General features: G+C 41.1%; 1 protein-coding gene across 2 annotated transcripts in view; it reads left to right on the forward strand.

Moving 5' to 3' along the window:
* LOC136323430 (leucine-rich repeat and guanylate kinase domain-containing protein-like) overlaps positions 1-26,129 on the forward strand; it is a 110,286-nt gene that overhangs the window by 12,123 nt on the left and 72,034 nt on the right. For both annotated transcript variants that reach the window (XM_066255267.1, XM_066255268.1), the window contains exons 4-9: positions 4,002-4,102; positions 7,123-7,204; positions 14,644-14,768; positions 17,548-17,691; positions 22,740-22,820; positions 24,802-24,888. In XM_066255267.1, coding sequence (XP_066111364.1) covers positions 4,002-4,102; positions 7,123-7,204; positions 14,644-14,768; positions 17,548-17,691; positions 22,740-22,820; positions 24,802-24,888 — 620 coding nt within the window. The remainder of the gene's footprint in view (positions 1-4,001; positions 4,103-7,122; positions 7,205-14,643; positions 14,769-17,547; positions 17,692-22,739; positions 22,821-24,801; positions 24,889-26,129) is intronic.

Here is a 26,129-nt window from a genome sequence, read left to right on the forward strand (position 1 = left end):
ATCTCCTATTTTTTGTAAGCAGTACATTCAGTTGATTTTTTAAATGCTTAACTTTGCCACTTGGAGGTATATACAATCTATTTGTTGTGACACCTTGTTCACATGGAATGAAATTAGTTATATTTTCTTGAAAGTTCAATCCTTGTTTCTAATTGTCTGATCTTATTTGAAGTTAAAGGGTTTGATTTGTTTTCTTTAGACTTCTTAGAAAGGAAGCAAATCCTTATTCCTGCCCTGCTTTCTTCACTGATAATCTTTCTACTCTCTTCATTTGTCTTTTTTGTAACAATTAAATTTTGCTGATATTGTCTTTTCTGGCTTACTTTAAGGTGTTTTTGTTTTTGTTTTTTAACTTCATACGACTGTAATAATTTAGCAGCACGTTCATTTCAGTGGCTAAGAAGTATTCTAGCATAGTTTTTCTTTTTTTAAATTTTATTTTTTATTTTTCTGAAGTTGGAAGTGGGGAGGCAGTCAGACTTCAGACTCCCGCATGCGCCCGACAGGGATCCACCCGGCACGCCCACCAGGGGGCGATGCTCTTCCCATCTGGGGCGTTGCTCTGTTGCAACCAGAGCCATTCTAGCACCTGAGGCAGAGGCCACAGAGCCATCCTCAGCACCCGGGCCAACTTTGCTCCAATGGAGCCTCAGCTGTGGGAGGGGAAGAGAGAGACAAAGAGGAAGGAGAGGGGGAGGGGTGGAGAAGCAGATGGGCACTTCTCCTGTGTGCCCTGGCTGGGAATCGAAAGCATAGTTTTTCTTAAAATGCTACTGTTTTTGAAAGACTCCCCTCACCCCCACAGTTTTATAAAACTTGATTATGGAGAATTACGAAGGTGACCAACATTTTTACAATGAAAAGGAGGACAAAAATAAATTGAAGAAAACAATATTGTAAATAAAAGAAACATTTTATTCATTGCAACAATAATATAATATAATATGATAAATGCATAATAAAAATATTTTTAATATTTTGTAATTATGCTTACATGTCTATTAATTTTTAATAATAATTGTAAGAAAAAAGTACTCATTTAGATACAAATATGTCACATCACACACAATGGATTGACTGCATCGATCGAATACTGACATTTACAGATCAGTCTTTCAATATCAAAAAGGAGGACATGTAGGAGGTCACTTTTCGAGGGAGGACAGAATTTACAAAAGAGACTGTCCTCCCTAAAGGAGGACGATTGATCACCTCAGAATTACAAACGTGAGCAAATAGAAGACCATTGCCATCAATACTCAGGTTCAACAATGAGCAGCCCACGCCTGTCTTGCTTCCTGTGGACCTACCTACCCCCCTCCCCCAGGACTATTTTAAAGCAAATCTCAGCTGTCAAAGCATCAGGAGGACTTTTTTTAGTGTTACTGGCAGGAACTCACTTGCACCCCACAGCTCCAAGGTTCGCTTTGGTTCCAGGATAAGGAGTTCTGGAGTGGTGGGCAGGCGGCGGGCTTCAGCAAAGAGGAAAGAGATGTGGCTTCACACCGTCATTGTCACTTGAGAAAGGAGCCCACAGTTGCGAATGAAGCTTCCCTCTTCAGATCAGTCTTCTTTCATCTTTTGTGGCCTGTTTTATTAACTCATCAAGTGTTTGAGAACCTGCTGTCTGTACAGTACAGCATGCGTTTCTTTTTGTGTGGACAGTGTTATTGATGGGCAGGTGTAGACCAGGCTTCATTTGTATCAGAACCACGGGGGTGGGGGGAGGTGGGAACTGTTAAAACACAGATGATTGGGCCCCACCCTCCGAGTTTCAGAGTCAGCAGGTCTGGGGTGGGAATTGAGAATTTGCATTTCTAGTTTATTCCAATTGAAGCTGTCCAGGACTGCACTTGGGAGAACCACGGATGTAGACGCGAGGTGCTCCTGCCATCTGGTGGACATGGAGGTCACTACACACAAAGTAGGGAATTAAATAGGCCTGAAAAAGAAGCCCGGCATCCCAGACCATGATTTTTTTCTGTCAGTGATTTGAAAGCTTTCGCCATCCACACAGTATGAAATGTACTTGTCATCTCTTCATCTCCATCTAAGTGGTAGCTGCTGCTGCTGCTGCTGCTATTTCAAGACAGAGCGCCATTGGTACCGCCCTTCCCTGCCCACAGAAAGATCACCTCCAACGGGCTGCAGGGGCTGGTGGAAACTGACAGTCCAGACCACTACTGACAGACACAGAGCTGAGCTCAAAACGGACAAATAGCCCAAACTGGTAAAGCATGACAGTGTCTCCTTCGGTTTCCCCTTACAGGCAGCTTCCTTGATTTGCTCATTAATTCCCACTGAAAGGTTGATGTTTCAATGGATGGTCCCTCGTAGTACAATTTCATTTCAAAAGAAGGATGTGGTTTAGACTAGAGGAATGAAGTAGAAATTGGTGGGGACCATCTGGCTTTAGTGACTGTGACCGCTGGTTTGTGATCCAGAATGAGGAGAGAGGCAGACGTTATCATTACCATTTTCAGGTGGAGAAAGAAGTGACCAGTAGAGACAGGGCTGTCGCGCCTCCTCGTGTGATTCTTCCTGAGCCATTTTCTCTTTCCTCCTCCTGTCCCGGAGTGCATCAGCTGCAAAGAGGCAGAGAAAGGCAACACAGTCCTTTACTTTTTTTTTTTTTTATGTTTTGCATGTAGTTTCATTAGGAGTGACTATTAGCACATCAGTTCTTTACTTAGTAGTCGATGCTCAGAATATTTGCCTGGGCTAAAATGCAAAACTCACACACTCATTTGAGCCAACCCAGAGTCAAAATATAATAAATTAATGAGATGTAGGAGTAAGTCCAACAAAAACAAAATTTCCTTTATAGCAAAAAAAAAGTTCTCTAATGGTGGTATTTTTAGTCTTTCTGAAAAGACCCAATTCAGGCCCTGGCCGGTTGGCTCAGTGGTAGAGCGTCGGCCTGGCGTGCAGGAGTCCCAGGTTCGATTCCTGGCCAGGGCACACAGGAGAAGCGCCCATCTGCTTCTCCACTCCTCCCCCTCTCTTCCTCTCTGTCTCTCTCTTCCCCTCCCGCAGCCGAGGCTCCATTGGAGCAAAGTTGGCCCGGGCGCTGAGGATGGCTCTGTGGCCTCTGCTTCAGGTGCTAGAATGGCTCTGGTTGCAACAGAGTGACACCCCAGATGGGCAGAGCATCACCCCCTGGTGGGCATGCCGGGTGGATCCCGGTTGGGCACATGCGGGAGTCTGTCTGACTGCCTCCCCGTTTCCAACTTCAGAAAAATACAAAAAAAAAAAAAAAAGACCCAATTCAGTTATTTAGGGGCTAATTATCAAGAGGATTATCTACATCTTGTGGGACACAAAGCAGGCCTGTTATTTGTTACTTGACTGTTGTGGAAAAAGCAGGGAGGAGGTGGGGGGAGGCCCCCGGAAGAACGTTCAATTATTGACTAACGGAGAGAGCTTTGCGTCCATGCATGCGCATGCGTGTTACACACACACACACACACACACACTATTCATTTCACTGATCTGGAATAAGTAAGACGTGCTTGCATCCGCCACCATTTAAAAATATTCTCACGTGCCTGACCTAGCGGTGGCGCAGTGGATAGAGCATCGGACTGGGATGCAGAGGACCCAGGTTCGAGACCCCGAGGTCGCCAGCTTGAGCGCGGGCTCATCTGGTTTGAGCAAAAAGCTCACCAGCTTGAACCCAAGGTCGCTGGCTCCAGCAAGGGGTTACTTGGTCTGCTGAAGGCCCACGGTCAAGGCACATATGAGAAAGCAATCAATGAACAACTAAGGTGTTGCAACGTGCAATGAAAAACTAATGATTGATGCTTCTCATCTCTCTCCATTCCTGTCTGTCCCTGTCTATCCCTCTCTCTGACTCACTCTCTGTCTCTGTAAAAAGTAAATAAATAAAAAAAAAAATTAAAAAAAAAAAATTCTCACGTAACATAGGCTGTTTTTAATGGTTTTGTCTAATTTCTATTTTATTGGCTTATGTTCTTGTGCATCTCTTTTTTTCTCCCCAGATTTGTGCTGTGTAGGTTATATGCCTTATCTTCTAGAACTTAATGCTTCTCAAAATAAACTGACAACATTCTTCAATTTCAAGCCACCCAAAAATCTCAAGGTAGACTTTATCATTGCACTCATTACATAATGTTTGTTAAGTGGTTTGTAAAGTACACTAATCCGCAAAATGGCACTAGAATAGGAAATTCAGAGAGTAAGAGGTAGGGGTAAATCGTGTGTTTAAAATGAAATAAGAGGGAAGAGGATTTATACATCATTGATTTCAGAAAGGGGAGATGGTCTGTCAACGGGGAATCATTTTAGGAAGCTGTGCTAAACGCTCGTGTTCATATTAAAGAACTAACTTCCTTCTGTTCTATTATCCTTATTTAAATACTATTTATCATGTGTATGTTTTCATTATAGCAGAATTATTTTACATGTGAAAACTGTAAACATTTCCTGGGGGCTCACATTGTACCGTTCTTATGGCTCCAGCCTTTAGTTTTCTTAGGAAGCACTGATTTCAGACTTTGATCCTTACCTCTCTGCAGTTGCGTCTGCATTTCTGGGGCAGAGTCAGGCTCCTCTCTGGGAGCCGTGGCCGGTAGAGCAGCTTGCTCTGCCGCAGGGCACTGGGTCCTGCGCTTGTGCGTGCACACAGATCACCAGAGGTTCTGGTGGAAATGAGATTCTGACCAGGAGTGGGAGTTCCAGCAACTCAACAGGTGCTGTGATTGCTGCCAGTCCACTGACCACATGGAAGCAGGCAGGTCATGGAGCAGTGGTTCCCAAACTTTTCTGCACACCACAATCACCCGGGGAGTTTTTAAAGCCACCAATGCCTGGACCCTGCTGCCAGAGATTCTAGTTCAGGTGGCCCAACGTAATGACGGGACTTGGGCTCTATGTGCTGACAAATTTGGGGACCAATGCCACAGAGTTTGGGATTAGCATTCCTCTTTTTGGACTCATGTTTAATTTAAAAGTTATATTTAGAAACAGACACCAACAATTGCCATTTTTTTAAGCGACTGGCTTTACTTTATTTACAAACCAGATTAATTTAGATCTGAAGGATTCTGCCAGCGTTTGCACACATATAAAATCCAAAATCTGACACCCTTCCACCAGTGACACACCATTCTTAATTTTTACAATTGATGAACCCACATTGACATATCACTGTCACCTCAAGTCTGTAGTGTACATTAGGGTTCCCACTTGGTGTTGCAGATACTATGGATTTGGACAAATGCATAATGACACATACCCATCACTATGGCAGCTTCCCCTTCTTTAATGTTCCTGAAGAATAAGAACAAGTATATTGGCAACTTCAGAGGAGGGCCAGACCCCAGGGAGGAGCCACGAGAACCCCATGTAAGCGTGGGCAGGGAATGGTGGAGATTCTGGTGCGTGCACTGTGGTCTCTTATTTAGTGCCCCGACACAGCTGTGAGGCAGCTGGAACGGCCCTATTTCATAGACGAGGACCCTGAAGGACGGAAAGGTTAAGAGACTAATAATCTTTCCCAGGAGGTCGTAGGGTTGGGGTTGAACCCGATGTCTGAGACCCCAAGCCCGTATCACACACCCCCGGGAAACTGCTTCCTTTTTTTTTGTTGTTGTTGTCTGTGATCCTGTGCCACCAACCAGAGAGAACACACCTCTCCTAGAGGGCGGAGGCTTGTGCCTCACTGTTTCCCAGAATAGTTTTGCTCTTAGTAGGTGAAGAAGTTTCATCTGGTTTGATGGGGGCTTCCTACAAGCTCCGGGAGCCAATGGAACTCCTGATGGGAGTGAGAGCAACCTCAGCCCTCTAAGGCCTCAGCAAGCCTGGCACCAGAGCAGCACGGAGGGCTCAGTGTTGGCGCTCAGCCCCGACGGGTTGGTTGGGTAGCTGTCACAAGGACACACGTGCCGGGGCACAAGAAATGACAGATGTTGATGAAAAAGTGCCAATTTTAAGTAAGCTCAGATAATTATAAGTTTGTTTCTAGTTTATCATTATTCTATGGAAGAAAACAATGAGCATGAAACTCCATTAACAATATGCCAAACTGACTTATTTCAGTCTAGTGTACATTTTACACAGCTGCAGTGTGTGTAGGCGTGAGGTTTTGTGTCCTGTTCTTTTCACTTAGCACTGTGTAGTTCACAATGTCTATCTTCACATGGTTCATACACTTGCACGTGACCGACCATGTGTACAGTGCCAGTGCTGTAGTGTAAATCAATGTAACCACTTTTCCACTCTTGCCACTTGAGTTGTTGCCAATTTTCCCTTTTTTTTTAAAAAAAAAAAAAGGAATTTAATGCATTGATAAAAATAATTGTAGTGCATTTTGGGGGGTGGAATCACTGTTTTAAAGGGTACAAGAAAATGAGAATAAGTGCTTATTATATAACTGCTCCATAGTTTTCCAGAAAATGTTTATAATGTGCCCTGCACATTATCAATGCAGTGTTTCAAAAAAGTGAGGATTTTTTTTTGTTTGTTTCTCCTTTGCCAGTAGGTGAATGATTAAGTGAAATTATTTAATGTTGTATTTCTGTAATCTCATTTTTTTGAGTAGGAACAACTGATATTGTTGAAAATGCTTACTTAAAATAGTCCATTTTGAGAGAGGGTGTTAGGTTGAAGAGATGTGACCTGAAGGATGGATTAGGAAGAATTTTCTGGCACTAAGGGGTGACATGGAGACTATATTGAGATAAAAATAGAAAAGGCCAAGAAAGGAGAAACAAGGTGTATGTATACACTAACTGAACCCAGTTTTCTGGGTAGTAGAGACTCTGAAAGAAATGGTGATGAGGGTGAAACCGAGGTGAATCCCGAATGAAGAGCAAAAAGTTTACAATAAATGCTGATGGGGAGAGAGCAGCTGCAGGAACTAGCGTTTGGGTCACAGGATGTCGGCTCTGGCCACAGGAAGATGTCTTCCTAGGGTCTCAAAGGGGACAGACAGGATCCCAGTTAGACAGTGATGAAGTAGGGGCAACTATTTTAGCTTGGATGGGTTTTCAGTAAAAATTCTAGCCCTTCACCCAGAAATGCATTCTTATTTGCATTTAATTATTGTGGTAAAGATGGATGAAAAATAAAGTGTGACGCATTGTTTCTTTTTCTCCTCAGAAGGTGGATTTTTCCTGCAACCAAATTTCTAAAATGAGTGATCTGTCGGCATACCAGGCTCTCACTAAACTAATTTTGGACAGTATCCTTTGATGTGGAAAGGGAAAAATTTGGTTAATAGACCCATTAATAAATGTACTGGATGACATCGAGTAATACGAAATAAGCAATTTACTAGAGATGTGTGACTCATTTAAGTAATTAAGAATTAATAATCAGAGAATGAGGAAAGATGTTTTATTTACCAACGAATAAGACTGTAAATCAGAGCTTACCAAGAGCATTTCATACCTGGAAAGCTAAGCTAGACTAGTGTTCTGGTAAATGTAGGCTGATTTTTAGAACCAGATAAGTTCTATTTTAACTGACTCCTTCCAAACTTGCTTAAACTTGGTGCCCTATTTTGTATAAATTCAGTATCTGGAAATCTAGATGTGGTCATAAGAAAAGTCAGTGAGGGTTCGATTCCCGGCCAGGGCACACAGGAGAAGCGCCCATTTGCTTCTCCACCCCTCCCCCTCTCCTTCCTCTCTCTCTCTTCCCCTCCCACAGCCAAGGCTCCATTGGAACAAAGATGGCCTGGGCGCTGGGGATGGCTCTGTGGCCTCTGCCCCAGGCGCTAGAGTGGCTCTGGTCGCAACATGGCGACGCCCAGGATGGGCAGAGCATCGCCCCCTGGTGGGCGTGCCGGGTGGATCCCGGTCGGGCGCATGCGGGAGTCTGACTGTCTCTCCCTGTTTCCAGCTTCAGAAAAATGAAAAAAAAAAAAATGTCAGTGATTATTTATTTTACAAAAGAAGCTCGCTTTAAAATGCAAGCTTCTCTAGTGTATTTAATTAATTGATAATTAAAATATGCTTTCATTAAAAAAATGTTTGATTGCAGCCAGATTCAGGAACAGATCTATTGCCTGGCTCAGGCTGCCAGGCTAACAGAGGCCCTGCTCTAACTAACAAAGGCACACTCCAGCCTCAGGAGCCAAAGGGGGACCTGTGAGTTCAAAGAGCTGGAGTCTCCACCACAGACTGAGGTCCTCTGGGCGGGCAGGGAGCAGTGCCTTCTCCACTCACTTGAGGACTTCAAGGCAGAGTGGAGAAGGAATGACTGCCCCTGGCTGTGTCCTTCCCGGGTGGTGGTAGCAGCTAGTACACATTATGTCTGTAGTAAGGCTGAGAAGCAGGGAGAATAAAAGTTACAGTTTACTGAGGTGTATTTTGTAGAGAAAAAAAGAGAGAAACCTTCACATTTGATGGAACAGTTAGAACATAGTGCCATATCATTTAAAACTTTTGTGTGAAGAGGAGTGATCAGTGGACAAAATTTAAGAAATCAAAAAATGCCAAGGGTTGGGGAACTTGTCGATCAAAGGGATTTCTTTTTATATTGCTCATTATGGGTATGGGATTGGTTCAGCACTTTGGAGAACAATCTTATACCATCTTATAAAGTTGAATATCCAAATTTCCTATGACCTGGTATTTTCATTCCTACATGTGGACCATTTTGCCGACGTGTACGTGGAATGCTCATAACAGGATTGCTTGTTATAGCAAAAAAAAATGGAAAAAGGCCAAATGCTCATGGATAAGAGAAAGCATAAATGTTGGTATATTTCCACGATAGCAGATTATACAGTAGTGAAAATGAATAAAATGTATTTCCATGCAGCAACAAGGAGAAATCGTAATAAGCTAACTGTAATTTAAGTGTAAAGTTAATGGGAAAGGGAAGGGGGAATAGACCATTCAGCATAGTGCTGACCTCCGAGAGGGGGGCACCAGGGTGGGGCAGGAGAGGGGTGCAGGGACAGAGGTGTTATTGCTGATGTTCTGCTTCTTGTGTTGGGGTGGGGGTGATGGTGGTGGTTTCAAGAGTATTCATTATATTTTTAAAAGTAAACAAAAAGCAGGCTGTATATGGGCCAATGATGTACCTATGTCAATTAGCAAATTTAAAAGCCTGAAAATTATAAATTAATTTCTTTGAACACAATTATTGATCAAACTTCAAACTTTGGCTGTGTCAGAATCCCCGGAGGGTTTGTTAGAGTAACTGTTGTTGGCCCCCATCCTCAGAGCTTCTGGCCAAGCAGGTCTTGGGTGATGCCTGAGATTTTGCATTTCTAACAAGTTCCTAGGACCGTGATGGCGAACCTTTTAATAAAAACCGCCCACTTTTGCAGTGCTGGTCAACCTGGTCCTTCCCGCCCACTAGTGGGTGGTCCAGCTTTCATGGTGGGCCAATCGCAGTGTGATTTGGTTGCTCCTTTACCCACCCACCATGAAAGCTGGGATGGCCCACTAGTGGGCAGGAAGGACCAGGTTGACCAGCATTGCAAAAGTGGGCGATTTTTATAAAAAGGTTCGCCATCATGGTCCTAGGTGATGTTGATGTTGCTGGTCTGAGGACCACACTTTGAGACCGACCCAGAGATCGAAACTGATTAAACCTCTCTAATACACCTTGCAAGGCGTGCCTTTCTAATCTGATGGCTTCAGAAACTTGACTGTTATCTTTTCTATACTTTGTATATTTGCTCTAGCTTTCTTAGTGGGCATATATGACTTTTGAGCAAAAAAGTGTAGTTTTCTTTAAAATAAAGTTAAGTGAAAGTGTAATTATTGATATAAAAAACAAAACAATTACTTCAAAACAAAGTAGTTAATAAAGCTAGTAAAACTGATAATGTGATTGTAGTACATTGATTATATTAATACCTTAGAATAAATTAACTATAAGATATCCATTTGGTAGTTTATTTCATTAGGATGCTTTGTCCTTTCGTATGTGAGTAACTGAGGATTAGTTGATAAGCATCCTAAATGGCAAGATGGTGAACTTTGCCAAGTGTACGTAAGTTTACAAATTCTTGAGAAAGGATGAGTTTATTCTTTACCTCTAAATCCTGACTGGTTGTTCACTGAAATTTACTGCATGACTGTAGAATTATGAAATTTAAAAATGATTCACAGAATTTAAAAATCCAGACAGGATTTTATAGACCATCCAGTACTATGTTATTTTATAGGGGAGGAGCCCGAGACTCGGAGATTCAGGAACTGTCCAGGATTATTTGGAAGATGGTTGAATTGAGACGAGTGTCCCGAATTCCATTGTTTTTCCCATGTTGCAATCCATTGAATAATTACTGCTTTTATCACCTCATGCAAGTTTCGTTTCTTAGGGAGTTTCACTCGGTAGGGAAGAACATTTTTCACTGGCAGGGAGATATAGATCTTTCAGGACTGGTTTTGATTAAAGCCATCATTGTGAGTCTCCCCACTAAGAGAATCATGATGGATTTCCAGTATTTCTCAGTAACTGTTTTCTATACAACCAAACCATATTTTTTGATCATAGCAAATGAATAAGAGCGAAGCCTGAACTAGTGAATAATTCATATTAAGTGCCATGAACTGCTGACAGTTTTGCCGAAATGTGAGAATATACTGTTGGGCTTCCCCTCGCTGCGAAGTTGTGCCTGTGTGCCCCTGGGTCCTTTCACTCGGTTTCCTCAAGGATTTGAAATCCCACTGGAACAGGTTTATTCATGGAACAGAAAGCTCTAGGGCTGGAATATGCCATATGATAATTTTAGGTTCTTTGAATCTCTTTCTCCTGCTAGTGGCCTTTTAGAATGAAAATATACCTAAGAGGATTAACCCAGTAAGCAAATTTATTGTGATAGTTGAGTGAGTTATCAGATTATATTTCTTCTTATCCAAAAGTCCCAAGAGCTAAGAAAGAACATGAAAAGAATAATGTTAGGAGGAAGGGCAAATAGTATTTTGTAAAGGTTCTTGTAAGGAAACGGGTGACTGGCAAGATGTAGGTATTCCTGAAAGCAAGCTGTGAGCTCAGAGCTGGATGGACCATATTGACTGTTGGACCATCTGCACATTGACCAGTGTTGCTGGCAGTCACATATGAGGTGGCGGTGGGAGTCACTAGTGGGGAAGGCTGTTGTGCTCTCTCAAAAAATAACTCCCTACTCAAGAGCCTCATGAATTTATAGTGCCTAAAATACCTGGAAAGCTAAAGGGAAATAGACAATAGGAAGCTAAAGAGTTGGGAGATAGACAATTTTTCTGAAATGAGCGTGTTTCTCAATAGAGACGTTAAGTCAGTTCCTCACCCTTGTCCCCAGTGCTGTGCGCGACGCCAATGATAGTCACAGAAGCCGTGCTTATGACTGATGTGACCCATCCTCCTTTTGGCCCTTGGCAATACTAATTTTATGAAACAAGACTTGCTATTTTAGTCAAAGCTGGTCAATCAGCTGCATGGACCGAGCGTTTAGCCTCTAATGTCTTAGAAAATTAGTGTACACATTAAAACAAGCTTTCCTTTTCAATTCCCAGTATCTCATCGTTGTTTCAGCATTCCTGTTTTCCCATTTTCTGAACCTCACCTGCTTCCCATGGGAATGCTTCCTGGCTCAGCCACCCACAAGCATATGTTGTGTATTCTCTTTGTCATACCTCAGAGTATCTTCATTTCGTTGGAGCACAGCTTCCAGGACAGCAGTGCTCCTGCAGTAGGGCTTACGGACTATTGCTCCTTCTGCTAAACCGAGACAGATGGCCATTTGTTGTTTTTCTTGCCAAAGATGGCCTACTCAGAGGATATTTTATTTCATGTATGGCTGTGTGGGAGTTTAATCTCCCATTTTCTACATTTCACATGCTTTGTTACAATCCACATCTGCAAAGATCAGGACTTTCATTTAGTAACGGAATGATTATTTGAATAGCCTAAAGAAAATGGGAGCAGAAAGGAGTCTAGTGTGTGTGAGCATAGACATCTATTTGTAGAGGTTTCCTGGCAGGAAACTTTTTAAAATACATAGATTTGAGCATGCATAACTGACAAGAAGCAGAACTATGCTTCCGTCCAACAATTGAATAGGAATGAAACCAATGAAGAATATCTAGAAACTTCTGGTCATTTGGCAACATTTTCTCATTGTTGCTTCCAGTTTCCTAATTTACCTCTTTCTGTGGCCCAGTTCTTTTCAAAATCAGTCCTGGCCTTGAATCTTCCATTTTGTGCTGTTGGCCAAGTGGTGGAGGATATAATTCCTTGACCTCATGTACTTGTAGTTCAGTAAGGATAACAGTGCCTTATAATTGTGGGTGTTTTATGGTTTCTACAACTCATTCACATCCATTTTCTAATTTTTCTCATGATCTAACTTTCGGGCTTCATGGCAACCTGGTGTTGTCTTCGCTTGATAAATGAAACATCTGAGCAGAGAGAAGTTAAGTCACATAACTTGTAACTAGTAGAGTTAGGATAACTACAAATCATTATGAAGCGAAATATATGTTTTTGTGACGCTTACAATCCCTTCCTTCCTCTTTTAAAAATTAATTCCATGAGTGTTTATTCTGTGGTTCATGGAAGGAGGATAGCTGAGGGGTTAAAAATTGAACAGAAAAGGCTTAAAGGAAGGAAGTGGCTTGTCTTGAGTTGGTTTCAAGGGATGGAACTGCTGTGACATATCTATATTTACTGCCTAATCGCTTCTGAAGTGGCTAGATCATGATGAAATGGCTCACCCAATCATATGAAAGTGTCTGTTCTTTAGAACCTTTAAAATGTTTAAACCTCTAATATGTTTGCTAAGCTGAGGGGTGAAGAATGTCATCTAGATTTGTGTTCTCTGACTACAGGTGAAGTGTCTTTTCACATGTTTGTTAGCCACTTAGATTTGCTTTTCGGTGACTTTCTGGGAATATCCTGAAAATACTCATTCTTCATTTTCAGTTGGGTTATTGAGTTTTTTTCCCCATTAGTTGATGGCCAATTCTTGATGTATTCTAAGTAGCAAGTCTTTATTTATATATATATGTTGTGAATACATTCTTCCAATCTGTAATTTGTACTTACGTAGGTAATTAATAAGTAATACAAAATAAGAAAGGTTATCTATAAAAAATAAATATCATACTCATGATGTTGGTTGAATATGAATGGTTAAAAAGAGGAAAAACAAGTGGAATTTGAAGTTGAACCTGAAGAATGGGCAGGGTTCAGAAAGGGGTAGAAAAGCAGTAGGAAAACAGCTACACTGCCAGGTTAGAAAGTTTCTGGTGCATTCCACAACTACTGAGAATATCCACCTGGCGGAACTGGAGCATTCTCATTGGATTATCATGGGGATGAAATTGAATAAGTAGATTATTAAATATTAGAGTGAGGACTTTGAAATTCATCCTATGAGAATTTTTTAATTGAAGCATACTATCCAATCAATATTTTGACAAAAATTAACCTGACTACAGTGTGTAAGGTGACTTGGGGACAGGATGTTAGAGGTACCCAGTGGTGCTAAAGCTTAATTGAGTTGGCAGAGGAATGAATAAAAAGGAAGGGAATAATTACATAGATGTTTTAAAGCAAAAGAAATATATGTTTGCCAGGTTTTGGTGACTGGTTGGAGGCCCTGAAGGTTACAAGTGGCTGAGAAAATGGTGATGTCTTAGGCTACTTGGGAGGGAAATCCGAGCTTTGGTGGGGAAATAATAGAAAATCCCGGAAACTTGCCGAAGAGAGCGAGGACAGAAAGAGGTGAGAATCCGTGACTTTGTGATCACAGTTTTAAGTGCCTACAAGGACAGAACACAGAAGTTAAAATTCTAGCAATGAATAGAAACTTAGTCAACCGATGAGGAAATTAAGGCAGAGTTTTGGCTTCATTTATTTTAAAGGGAGAAGAGAAAGCAATGTAGACAGAAAGGGTTGTCCCTCTCTCTGTTGGGGTATTGGTTTTCCTTTAAAATTTTTTTTTATTAAATTTATTGACACTGGTTAATAAAATTATACAGGTTTCAGTTGCACAGTTCTACAATACATCATTTGTAAATTGCACTGTGTGTTTACCGCCTCAAGTCATGTCTCTGTCCATCACCATCTATCCCTCCTTATTTCCTCCACCCCCTCTCCACCACCCCCTCTCCACCACCCCCCTCTCCTCCACCCCCCTCTCCACCACCCCCCTCTCCTCCACCGCCCTCTCCACCACCCCCTTCCCACCGCCCCCCTCTCCACCCCCCCCCTCTCCACACTGCAATCCTCATGTCTGTGTTATTCTTTACCACCCGTTTGCTACAGCTGCCATTTCCCAGGTGACACCCTGGTGTGGGTGACAATAAAACTTACTGCCCGTTGCCACTGTGTTGTGACTCTGTATTGAGAAGTTTTGCCCGTGAGTGAGCACATGAGGTTCTCACAGAGACCTTTATGGACCCGATGGAAAACCCAAGGAGGTGTCATGAGCCGCTCTGAGATGTCTTTCCTCCCTGATTAAATGGGTCACACATGAAAGCAAATGTGAAAAGTTCATTCTAAGTCACACTAGTATTAACTTCTTATGAAAAATACATTGCAAGATTTATTGTTTCTTCTATACTGGCATAGAATACTGTTATGTTTTTGCTCTTGCCTAATTTAATACTGATACTTTTTCTTTGAACTGTTTTTAACAACGTTTTCCTTAAACATAGTTGTGGTCCACAGACAATAAGATAGAAGAGATCAGTGGAATAGAGCTGTGTAGGAGTCTGACTCACCTGAGCCTGGCCCAGAACAAGATCACCACCATCGCTGGCTTAGGCGTGTTACCCATCAAAGTACTCTGCCTGGTGGGTCTGACAAAATGTTTATTCATTAGACATACTAGCGAACATTTTAGCAGATGTATGAATTAGAATTATTTAGGAATTTTCAGCTTTATAGAGAATTCCTTACTAGTATGTTAGTGCCTTCAGTTGTGTTTGCTCCTTTCCATGTCTGGGGTGTGAGTGTGTATGTGTGTGTGTGTGATCAATATTTCACACTAAAGGAAAATGATTTTCTAATTTGATATCCAAATTCAGTTTTTCAAAAGATTGACTTTTTTTACCAAGTAATAAGTAATAGCTCATTAAGTTTGGGGTTGATAATATAGTTTCTGGATTATCCAGGATTTTTTTTCTTCTTCCTTTCTTCCTCCCTCCTACTTCTTGACCTTGGATGGCTTTGCTATTCTTCATTTCATCTGTCACAAGGTAGGCAGGGGGGATGTTAAGCCATGAGGTGGGTAGCTTATTAAATTTCTATGTGAGCTATCCCACAGGAGAGTGTTGAACTGTTGTTTAAAATGACACCTTGGGTGTCTGCAGAATTTTGACACATACAATATACTATCTCTGTCTTATTTAACCACAGATAGCTGATGGATTGCTATGTGTTGATTTCCCCCCCAGTTTGGAGATTCCAGTGCGTTTCAGTGAGTTAGGTGAGGGTTAAGGACTGGTTCCCAGTACCGAGAGTGGAACGGAAGCATGGACCGGTTTAATCATTGCCCTGAGGTTTCATGTTTTCTGCCCACTAAGGCATGTCAGCAAAGCATAAAGGGAAATGAATCGGATAAGTTGGTTTGCAAATTTAAGGATTATTTTAAAAGTCACATTTTAAAGTTATGATAACTTGAAGGATTGTTGGCTGTATGTGCTACTCCATTTGTAACTTGTCCCTCTCTTTCCCTATCTTTTCTGCATTGGCATTCCTGTCAACTCTAAGTGGAGAAGGTGCAGAAAGGAATCAGGGAGGGGGGTGCGCTTACGGGAATGGGAATTAAACTCACTATTAAGAGTAACGGCACGTAGCACTTTCATCATCAGCATTTGCTTCAGTAACTAAGTAACCCACGTTGACAGTTTCTTTTTTTTTTTTAAGTGAGAAATGGAGAAGGAGGGAGAGAGATGAGAAGCATCAACTCATAGTTGCAGCACCTTAGTTGTTCACTGATTGCTTTCTCATATGTGCCTTGACCAGGGGCTCCAGCTGAGCCAGTGACCCCTTGCTCAAGTCAGCGACCTTGGGCTTCCCAGCAACCTTTGGCCTCAAGCCAGCAACAATGGGGTCATGTCAGTGATCTCACGCTCAAGCCGGAACCTCAGAGTTTTGAACCTGGGTTCTCAGCATGCCAGGCTGATGCTCTATTCACTGTGCCATTGCCTGGTCAGGCAGGAGCCATAAATGTACTAATAAATGTAAATCTTGCTCATTTTTGAAGTAAATCTTAAGAAAAATAGGTTGAAAATAAGTTCTTGCTATTAATTGTACCAGGAAAAATATAGACGAAGAGATGACTATAATTTAATTTTTTAGTTCATAAGTACTTTTAAGTTTTAAAAGTTTAAAGATGGGCATAGCAGCATTAATTGAAACCTCAAATTCTCTTATGATTCTCAACTTAAACTACAAGTTTAATGCTACTGTGGCATATTCTTATACCTCAAAGTTAAGGAACCCAAGGATTATGAATATGTTGGAAAATGTACAAGAAAATGCAAATTATTGGTATCACCATAATTTGTTGTTATGGGTACATGAGGGTTGGGAAAGAAGACATTTGAATCATGAGTCTTTGCTTTATGTTCATTGCTGAGAAAATCTTTATGTGTGAATTATTGAAGAACTTAGTTTGGTTTTCTATTGTATAATAACAATATTATACATATAACAATGGTAGTGGCATTAGAGACATTTTATTAGCTAACCATTTTATTAGTTAGCAATTCTGCAATCTGAGCTGAGTTCAGCTGGATGGTTCTTCTGTTGGTCTTGCCTCATTCAGCTGGCAGATTGACTACGGTCTCTAGACCCAGCTGGGATACTGGAATGGCTGGGTTTTTCAAACTCTGTGTTTCTTCTCAGGATCCCTCTCCATGTGACCATTCCTTCTCCATGTGACCTCTCTACAAATTCTCTCTAGTACTTTAGCTGGCATTTGTGTATTGCAGCTCTGGGCTCCAAGACACAACAGGGAAATCAGACCTTCTTAGTTCTTAGACTTGGAACTGGCACACTTCTGCCATATTCCTTTGGTTAAGACAAGTCATAGGTACAGCCTAGATTCACGAGGTGGGAACTTCACAAGAGCACGAATCATTGAGACTTGTATCAGACCGCTGCTGCCCTCATGGTGCGAAGTGGTTATACCTAGAATGTTGCTGAAAACAAAGTATATATGAAATTACAGTATTCAAGTGATTTATTGTGATGCTGATGAAAGAACTGCATTAAGTTTTATTTCAAAAGATAAATGTGAAATTATGCTGTCTTTACGCTTTAGGTTTTGCAATGTCCAAAGCTGATATTACCTAGCTTTTGTCTGTCCTATTGATTTGAATATTCATCTTGCTTCAACCTTAGTGGAAATATTCTGAGCCTTCCAGCTGAAAAATTGTAATTTTTTTTTTCTGGGATGTATGTATGTGTGTTTAGGGAGGTGGATGATGGAAATGGCGGGGTGGGGTGGATAAGAATGGCTTACTGACTGTGAGAGATTAGGGGCAGTGTTCAGAATGAGAATGTGTCATCATACCTCTTCCTACCGTGGCCTTTATGATGCTGAGTATATTTTATCAATTTCAGAGCCATAACCAGATTGAGAAGATCACAGGTTTGGATAACCTGAGATTCCTGCAGATAGTGGACCTGTCCCACAATATGATCAGTAGTCTTCAGGGCTTGGAGGATCACAACTTCCTGGAGGTGATCAACCTAGAGCAAAATAAGGTAATGCCTGCTTTCAAGTGTGCCGGTTTTAGTGTGACATTAAGAAGACATGTTAGGACCCATGATTGATTGGTTGCTCACAGACTGTCACATTCGGTGCCAGCTTAGAAATGTCATTCTAGAAAACTTCCTAGAGCAAGAGTTAAAGAAAGACTATTAAAAAAGATAAATCCTTAATAATTTTTAATTTTTGATAATTTGATGATTCCTAATTATGTTGTTTTAAAAGTTTCAACTGCAACGAAATGGACATGACTTTTTCCCCCCCTCTTTTCCAAGTGAGAGGAGGGGAGATAGACTCCTCTATGTGCCCTGATCAGGATCCACCCAGCACCTGCTGTCTGGACTGATGTTCTGTCCATCTGGGTCCATGCTTGAAACCGAGCTGTTTTTAGCACCTGAGGCAGAGGCTTCACAGAGCCATCCTCAACACCCAGGGCCAATGTGCTCGAACCAATCAAGCTATGGCTGTAGGAGGAGAAGACAGAGAGAGAGAGAGAGACAGACAGACAGACAGACAGAAAGGGGAGAGGTGGAGAAGCAGATGGTTCCTTCTCCTGTGTGCTCTGTCTGGGAATCGAACCCAGGACATCCACATGCTGGGCCAACACTCTCCCACTGAGCCAACTGTCCAGGGCATGACTTTCTAAAGTAAATATTGTATTTGTGTGAAATTTTGTTTAAAAAGATAGCATTAGGAATGCTGGAAATTTCAAAGCAGGGAAACTGTAGCCATGAGAAGAGCCTCAGGCTGGTGTTGCCCATTTAAAGCAGAGGCACTGGAAGGGAATTCTTAGATTGCATTGATAACAACAGTGTGTGTTTCCGATCTGTATGAGATAGGAATTGGACTTATCAAATTTCTGTATCTGGATTTAAATGTGCACATTAGGTCACAGATTATATAAATTGGCTTTCACTCTTAACTATGCTTTACTTTTAATAAAGCAGTTGCACTTCTAATCATGGTTCATTAAGTTGGTACCTATAGCTGATTTCTTACGCAGTAAGATCTACATTGCCATTTTATTCATATCGAGTACTTCATCACATGTTTGGAAAAGATTTCATAGGGAGGTTGGATGTTTATTTCTTCTTGAAGATGAAAAGTGTGGCTGACCCTGAAGGAGACCTTGGTCCTACTTGGGGTGAGATGTGATATTGTGGGGACGTTGCTCTCTTCAACTGTGATGATGCTTATCAGTTCTGTCTAGGACTGTTTCTTCCAGTGAATTTCTATCATCTGTTAGGTTTTTAAAAATCCAGAAAAGGCAGGCTTTTTATTGGGAACAAGTGGGTATTTAATTACAGACAGAACTGTTCTTCCTTGCTCTCACTTGATTTGTACCTTAAGTTGTTATGCCAACTTCTAAAGCTAATTCTAATGCACTTTTGTTCATTGTGCTATGTGTCTTATGAAGTCAGGATACTGCCGCTATCATATGATTTTAGTATCTATTTCATGAAATTGCCATTAACATGATTCTCACGTCTGTATAGGGAATGTTGGAAAGGTGGCACGCACTCATTTAATCCCAATTCAGTGTACCTCAGGATTCAGGAAAAGCAGTGATGGTAATACTAATAATAATTGTCATAAAATAATTGTGATACTCTTTGAATACTTATGTCCAAGGCACTGTTCTAAGCACCTGACATTTAGCTCATTTAATACTTATTATATAACCCTATTATCGCTGTTTTGTAGATGAAGAAACTGGGGCACAGAGAGGTTAAGTAACTTGTCCAAAGTTATTTAGCAAAGAGCAGAATCAGGATTTAAATATAGACTGGTTTACTTCTAGAGTGAGTGTTCTTTTTTCTTTTATTTATTGACTTTAGAAAGAGGATAGAGAGAAAGAAAGTGGGGGAGCAGCGGGAAACATCAACTCTTAGTAGTTGCTTCTTGTATGTGCCTTGCCTGGGCAAGCCCAGGGTTTCGAACTTGTGACCTCAGTATTCCAGGTCTGCGCTGTATCCACTGCGCCACCACAGGTCAGGCTAGAGTCAGTGTTCTTAACCTTGCAGGATAATAGAGTAAATCCTCCTTTCAGAAAAACTGGGTGGTATAAATTCTCTAGAAGAGTGTTTTCTGATACAAGTACAATGTATATGCAATTTTAAATTTTCTAGTAGCCACAATAAAGAGCTAAAAAGAAACAGATGAAGTTAATTTTAATGAGATGTTCTATTCAGCTGAGCACAGCCAAAATATTATCATTCCAATGTGTAATCTACATAAAAATAGATGAGTTATTTTTATGTTCTGTTGCTTCACACTAAGCTTTTGGCACTTGTATATATTTGGCACTGCCGTATGTTTTGACCCATCCTAGCCACAGTCCACATGCCAAGTTGCCACTCGTGGCTGGGAACTAACATGCCGGATAGCGCTGGTCTAGAAAGACCTCAGTAAAATATTGCTCTCTTCCATTTCAAGAGACTTTCTAAATCACATTTGAAAAAAGTTTAAGGGAAAGAGTGAGTGAAGAAAGGAGTTTATAATTTTCAAATATGAGACTCTATTAAAAAAAAGAAAAAACAAAAATGTGGCCACATTTCCCAAAGGTGAGGTCCTTTGCAATAATTAGGTTCATAACAATGACACTGTTCTCTGGTTCCCCCATGGGCAGGTTGGGGAGCAACTAGCAGCACTTTGAAATATTCTTTGAACCATCCAAAGATTTCCTCAGAGACTTCTCCAGCACTACTGAGACTGCTACCTATCAGGAGTGGAAAATGTATCGTTTAAAAGAAACATTACCTAGCTGTTGCTTCTCATGTGATTGATTTGATGTTATAAATGTTGTTTTATTGGGAGCGCTTTCTTCGGTATTATTTACTTGGTTTTGGCTGTTGAAACGTTGCTGTGCTTAACATGATTATTTAACCGTCTCTTTTAAGTTCCTTTGCAAATGTTTATCAGCAGCAGCTAATGTGAGGGTCTTTGTCACTGTCAACTCGATCGTCCTCATTCGATTGGATGTCATTTCTAACATTTAAAACTTATCCCCAAAATGTCTTCTCCCCATCCTCTTCTTAAATTGATTTTATCTGGGTGACACAGGTTAACATAATTATATGGGTTTCAGGTGCCCATATATTGTGTGTCCCCCCCCCAAGTCCCCCAAATGTCAGTTCTATTATAACCTTGTCTTCTAGAAGCAAGATAGTGGTCTGGTAGTTACTTAGAGAGTGTTGTTTGATTTTTCTGATACTTCGTGTCATTATTTCATAAATTTCTGTCTGTCTATAAAGAAAAAGTTTAACAGCCCCCATTAAGTCTGGAAGGTAAGACTTGGTAAGTAAGCATGGTCTAGAAGTAAATGGCAAAAGAAAAAAAGTCATCTCAACTACTTTCCCTGAGAAGGCAAAGCTGCAGGCATCTGGAGGGCGGAGCAGCTCACGGGAGCAGAGGAGGTTTGAGAAGAGAGGCAGACTCGAATCTGGAGATCAGCTCTGCTGGTGTGGCATTCCTAGCAGGAGATGACTGAACTCCCTTTAAGAAGGTCACTTTCTTGGTAGTGTTTCACTGTAGGTGACTTGGGGTGCTGTGTTCGCACACCACCTGTGATCGTCTATGATACACATAGCCTGGGGTCTTGGCTTTTAAGGAGAGAAGACATACAGGAGGGCGGGTCTGCTGGGGGTGCGGGACATGCTGCTGACTGAGCAGCCTGGGGAGCTGGAAGCCAGGCTACTCCACACTGTCTCCCTCGGCCCCACCAGCCTCTCCTGCCTTTGGAAGGATGGAGGGGGGCGTGGCTGGATTCCTCTCATTTGACTCCGGAAAGACCAATGATCCCAGCTGACATCTTAGTGCTTACATAGTTGTGTGTGGTTCACAATCATTCTGTTCATGCCGTTTGTAACACTTGCTGGGGATGTTCCATGTCAATCACCGTAGCTCTTACCGTCTAAATTGGGTGCATGGTGTTTTTCTTATGTGACTGTACCATGACTGTCACGTAATGATGGAGCTTTTAGGAATTTAGAACATTTTTAACTTTTGCTAAAACCATTAGAGCATTCTTGTATCTAATGTCTGCCTGTCTGATTATTTCTTCAGCTGGTTCATAGCTCATGCAATTTTTTTTAAAGTTTGCTTACTGATTTTTAGAGAGAGAGAGAGAGAGAGAGAGAGAAGTGGGGGGGGGCGAACGAGAAGCATCAACTCATAGTAGTTGCTTCTCGTATGTACCTTGACTGGACAAGCCTGGGGGCTTTGAACTGGCAACCTCAGCAAAAATTCAGTGTCTATATTTGCAATAAAATTATAATTAGGTTAAGTACCAGAACATTAAGTGAAAGTGTTTGTCTTTAGTGGAAAATTCAGGCAGTGCTGCAACCCAAGCTCTGTCCCTGGTCAAATTAAAGACCCATTTGTTCCCTGACTTTTAAAGGTTGTGAAATTTAGCCTACACAGAAGAGAGCATAGCACATAACTATACAGTTGAATCCATAATTTTAAGGTGAACAGCTGTGTAACACCCATGTTGACACATGTTAGACAATTTCCATTTTTATCTTTCCTTAAAATAATTATCTCACTAAAAATATATAAAAATGACAGTCACACATGTACAGCAGTAAGAAGGCTCTGCCCGTCCCCAGACGCAGAGTGCCGAGGAGGCGACTGAGAACGGGGGCCAGGAAGGCTGGGGCCGTGGGGGAGGAACAGGAAGCCTTGGCGTGCATTTTTCACACTATTTCTCTGATTCTGTGTAATATTTTATTTCGTTCTTTAAATAAACATGGCCGAGATGAGGAGCGCCTCCCCATTCTCTAGCCAGAGAGAAAATATGGCCGTGTGTTCATGGGCATTCATTCCCTTGTTCTGTGAAACTTTGTGGGATCCTTGTTAAAAAAAAAGATTCAACAGAGACATTTTTTTTTAATTTAGACAATTAAATTTAACAAGGTGACATTGGTCAACCAATTTTTAAAATAAGTCAGATTTAAAGGATCCAAAGTATCCCCTCTTCTGCATGCTTCGTATTATCTTTGGGCATTCAGTCAGCGGGTGATACTGTTTCTTTGGTCGACAGGTTGCGGAGCTGGGGGAAATAGAATACATTGAAAATCTGCCTCTCCTCCGAGTTCTCAATCTCCTAAGAAATCCAATTCAGGTAAGAGATCAATTCTCTTGGGACGGGGGTGAGGGCTTTCTTGGAACGTTTGACGAAGAACATCAGGAACGGGAGTACAGTGTGTTTATCTTCCTTCTTGGTCTCTTGGGAAGCAATTAGAAGTGTTGAGCAAGGTAAGCAGTCTGTGCACAATGGTCAGGGAAACTATCGCCTGCCATTGTATGTTCTGTGTGGTTACTTGTGAGTCAGCCCAGGTGGTGCTAATGATGACGGGAGGGCTATGAACACCGTGAAATGATGTCCTTTTACGGTAGAAATTGCACAATGCTGAGGGTGTGGACAGAATATGGTTCCTATTTGATGACAGGTGAAGCAAAGTCTAAGATTAGATACCGAAAGTCGTTGTCTGGATATTGTGGTGAAGAAGGTGGTACTGTAAAATGATGATGGGAAAAAAATAAGTATTTCGCATGGATTCTTCATATCTGAGATTCACATCTGGGACTCAGGCCCTCTCTTCTCCATTAATAGATCCTTTCTCCTGGCCTTTGTCCCTACCTTTTGTACTTTTGTCCTTCCTTCTGCTTTTCTATCTCTGCCCTTCACTTACCTTTCTATAGACTCTTGAATTTGTATGTATCTCTGAGTACCTTTGTTTTTGTCTCTTCACCAATATGTCTGGACAGGCCCCCTAAAACTAAATTAAAAGTGAAAATAAGATTAAAAAATAAAAGCAACCCTTAGTGTGGGAACAGTGGCAGGTAATTTAAAAGCAGCTCTGGGAAAGAAGCCAGCAGGGCTTGAAGTGGCCGTCACTCTGTGTCTGATCCACGAGGGCTGTGTAATCACTTATGGCACATTCTCCTCTATGAAATGAATCATTCACTAATACCTTTCCCTTCAAAGAGATGTAGCTTCAGAATACAAAACACTGTCATTATATTTTTAAAAGGTAGATGATTCTCACACAGCAAATGGTAGGGAGGAATAAGAAATTCATTCCATAAATGAATATCATTTTATTATTGTGGAACAGATTCATAATAAATGATACAAATTAATACAAAAGAAAACAAAGTCATTCATAAATAAATGACAAAGTAATAATGATGTTTCATTATTTGCAACAATGAAACTTTGGAGTTAGAACAGCATTGTTTTTCAACCAGAGTCCTGCGGGAATTTTAAAACAAGCAATACCTGACTAGTCAGTGATACTGACCTCTTTTCCCTTAGATTGTCAAATAAAAGAATGACAAAAGCCAACACAACAATAGCTGTCTGGTGTGAATGCACTGTCTTGAACCATAAATGTATAGGTCGTATAACAGAGTTGCAGCTGTTGGTCACGTTGCATAATAAAGTTGCATCTGATTGGTTAATTCTTGGTACCAGAAATCCTTATGTACAAGTATAGGCACTTGATTTTTTAAAGAAAAAAATTCACTTTGGAATGAAAACAGTAGGTAATTACTATTATTATTTTGTTTTGTAACTCAATCAAAGAGACCTTTTTTTTTATTTTTGGGGGGTCAAATTGGCAAAAAAATATACATTTTTTGGCATGCCTCAGGATTTTTGTAATTGTTTATGTGTGCTGTGAGATGAAAAAGGTTGACAATCACAGAGTTAGAAGATAGGGTTTGAATCCCTGACCATGGAACCTTAGGTGAAAGGCTTCACCTTTCTGAGGCTTGGTTGGTTTTCTCTTTAGAAATGAAGATAATCAATCATAGCTGGCCTGCTTATCTCACAGAGAGATGAGCAGGATCGCACGTTTGAAGAGCTTTATAAGTTGCAAAGCGCAGTATGCATTTGAGCTGTTAATATCAGGGGGTTGGTAAGTGTGGAAATGTAGAGCTCTATGGTGGTGTGTGTGTGTGTGTGTGTGTGTGTGTGTGTGTGTGTGAATGACGGGTACTAGATGACAGACCAATGTTCATGAAAGTAGAATGTTGGTGCTCTCAATAATTTAGGGCAAATGAAGGCAACTGAACAATCCTTTTGCTATTTTAAATAGGAAAAATCTGAATATTGGTTCTTCATCATTTTTATGTTGCTCCGATTAACAGAATTAGATCAGAAGAAAATTAAAGTGGAAGAAAAGGTATGTAATCATATTATTTCTCTTACATGTTAATAAGCTGAAAAACTTCTGCTGTCTGTTGCTGCAGGCCCAGTATAATCAATGAATGACACACGTAATTAATTTACAACGTGGAGATTAAGTGTTTGTTTCGGGAGTGTTCCCTTGTCCCGGGGTCAGTCTGTTTAACCTTCTGCAAAGCTGAACATCAGCCCAAATTCAGAAGCAGCCTCATCCCATTTACATAGGTCGGCAGCCTATGTCAGACTCTTAATTTAGATAACTGTCATGTTTGGGAGGTATGTCATCCTACATGTTACTCTAAAAATTCATTTCATAATGAAATGTATTATACTGTCATTCTACCATATACTCAAGAGGTATTCCAGTGAATCACTGCTCTGCTATTTTAAATCCCTAATTCTATTCTTTACGATAATAATAATTCATCTGTACACACAGTTCCCACGTAACCAGACCTCAAATGCTGGCACCTGCTTCCCCACCTCCATACCTGTGCTAGCTGCTTTGTCTGCTTTCATGACTGGGGACACTTGAAATCTCTACTAATGAGGGATTTCTTACCCTGGGCGTCAATTTGAGATGGGAATGAAAGCGGATGTAAATATAGAGAGAGGCCGACATTCGTCTGATACTCCATTTCACAAATACCTTCCTGACATCTTGGTCAAAAATAGTTATAGATAGGAATCTGTTATTATTCACACACTCAAAGGTGCTTATTGGATTTCTCTTTCCCTTTAATGTTTTGTGCAGGGAATGTAATTCAAAACTATGGATTAAAGAAAAGTGTGGCAGACATCATGTAGTTAGAGGGATGGCAGAAACAAGGGGTGAGAGAGCTGTACCTTATGAGGAAAAGGCCCATATCTTCGAACAGAGAAAGTTATGCTCAAAGAGGTGGAGGTTTTGGTAGAATTTGAGATAACCGAAATACTTCCTGCTGAGATGACATGAGAAAATACTCCTGCAGCATCAACGACCTGGAATCTAGAACTATGAATTTTATTTCTTATACTAAAAGTTAGATGTTTACTGTGTTAAAAGTAATCTTGCCTGACCAGGTGGTGGCGCAGTGGATAGAGTGTTGGACTGGGATGCGGAGGACCCAGGTTTGAGACCCTGAGGGTGCCAGCTTGAATGTGGGCTCATCTGACTTGAGCATGGGCTTACCAGCTTGAGTGAGGGGTCACTGGCTTCAGTGTGGGATCATAAACATGACCCCATGGTCACTGGCTTGA

Source organism: Saccopteryx bilineata, chromosome 2, assembly GCF_036850765.1.
Source record: "Saccopteryx bilineata isolate mSacBil1 chromosome 2, mSacBil1_pri_phased_curated, whole genome shotgun sequence".
Classification (NCBI taxonomy): Eukaryota; Metazoa; Chordata; class Mammalia; order Chiroptera; family Emballonuridae; genus Saccopteryx; species Saccopteryx bilineata.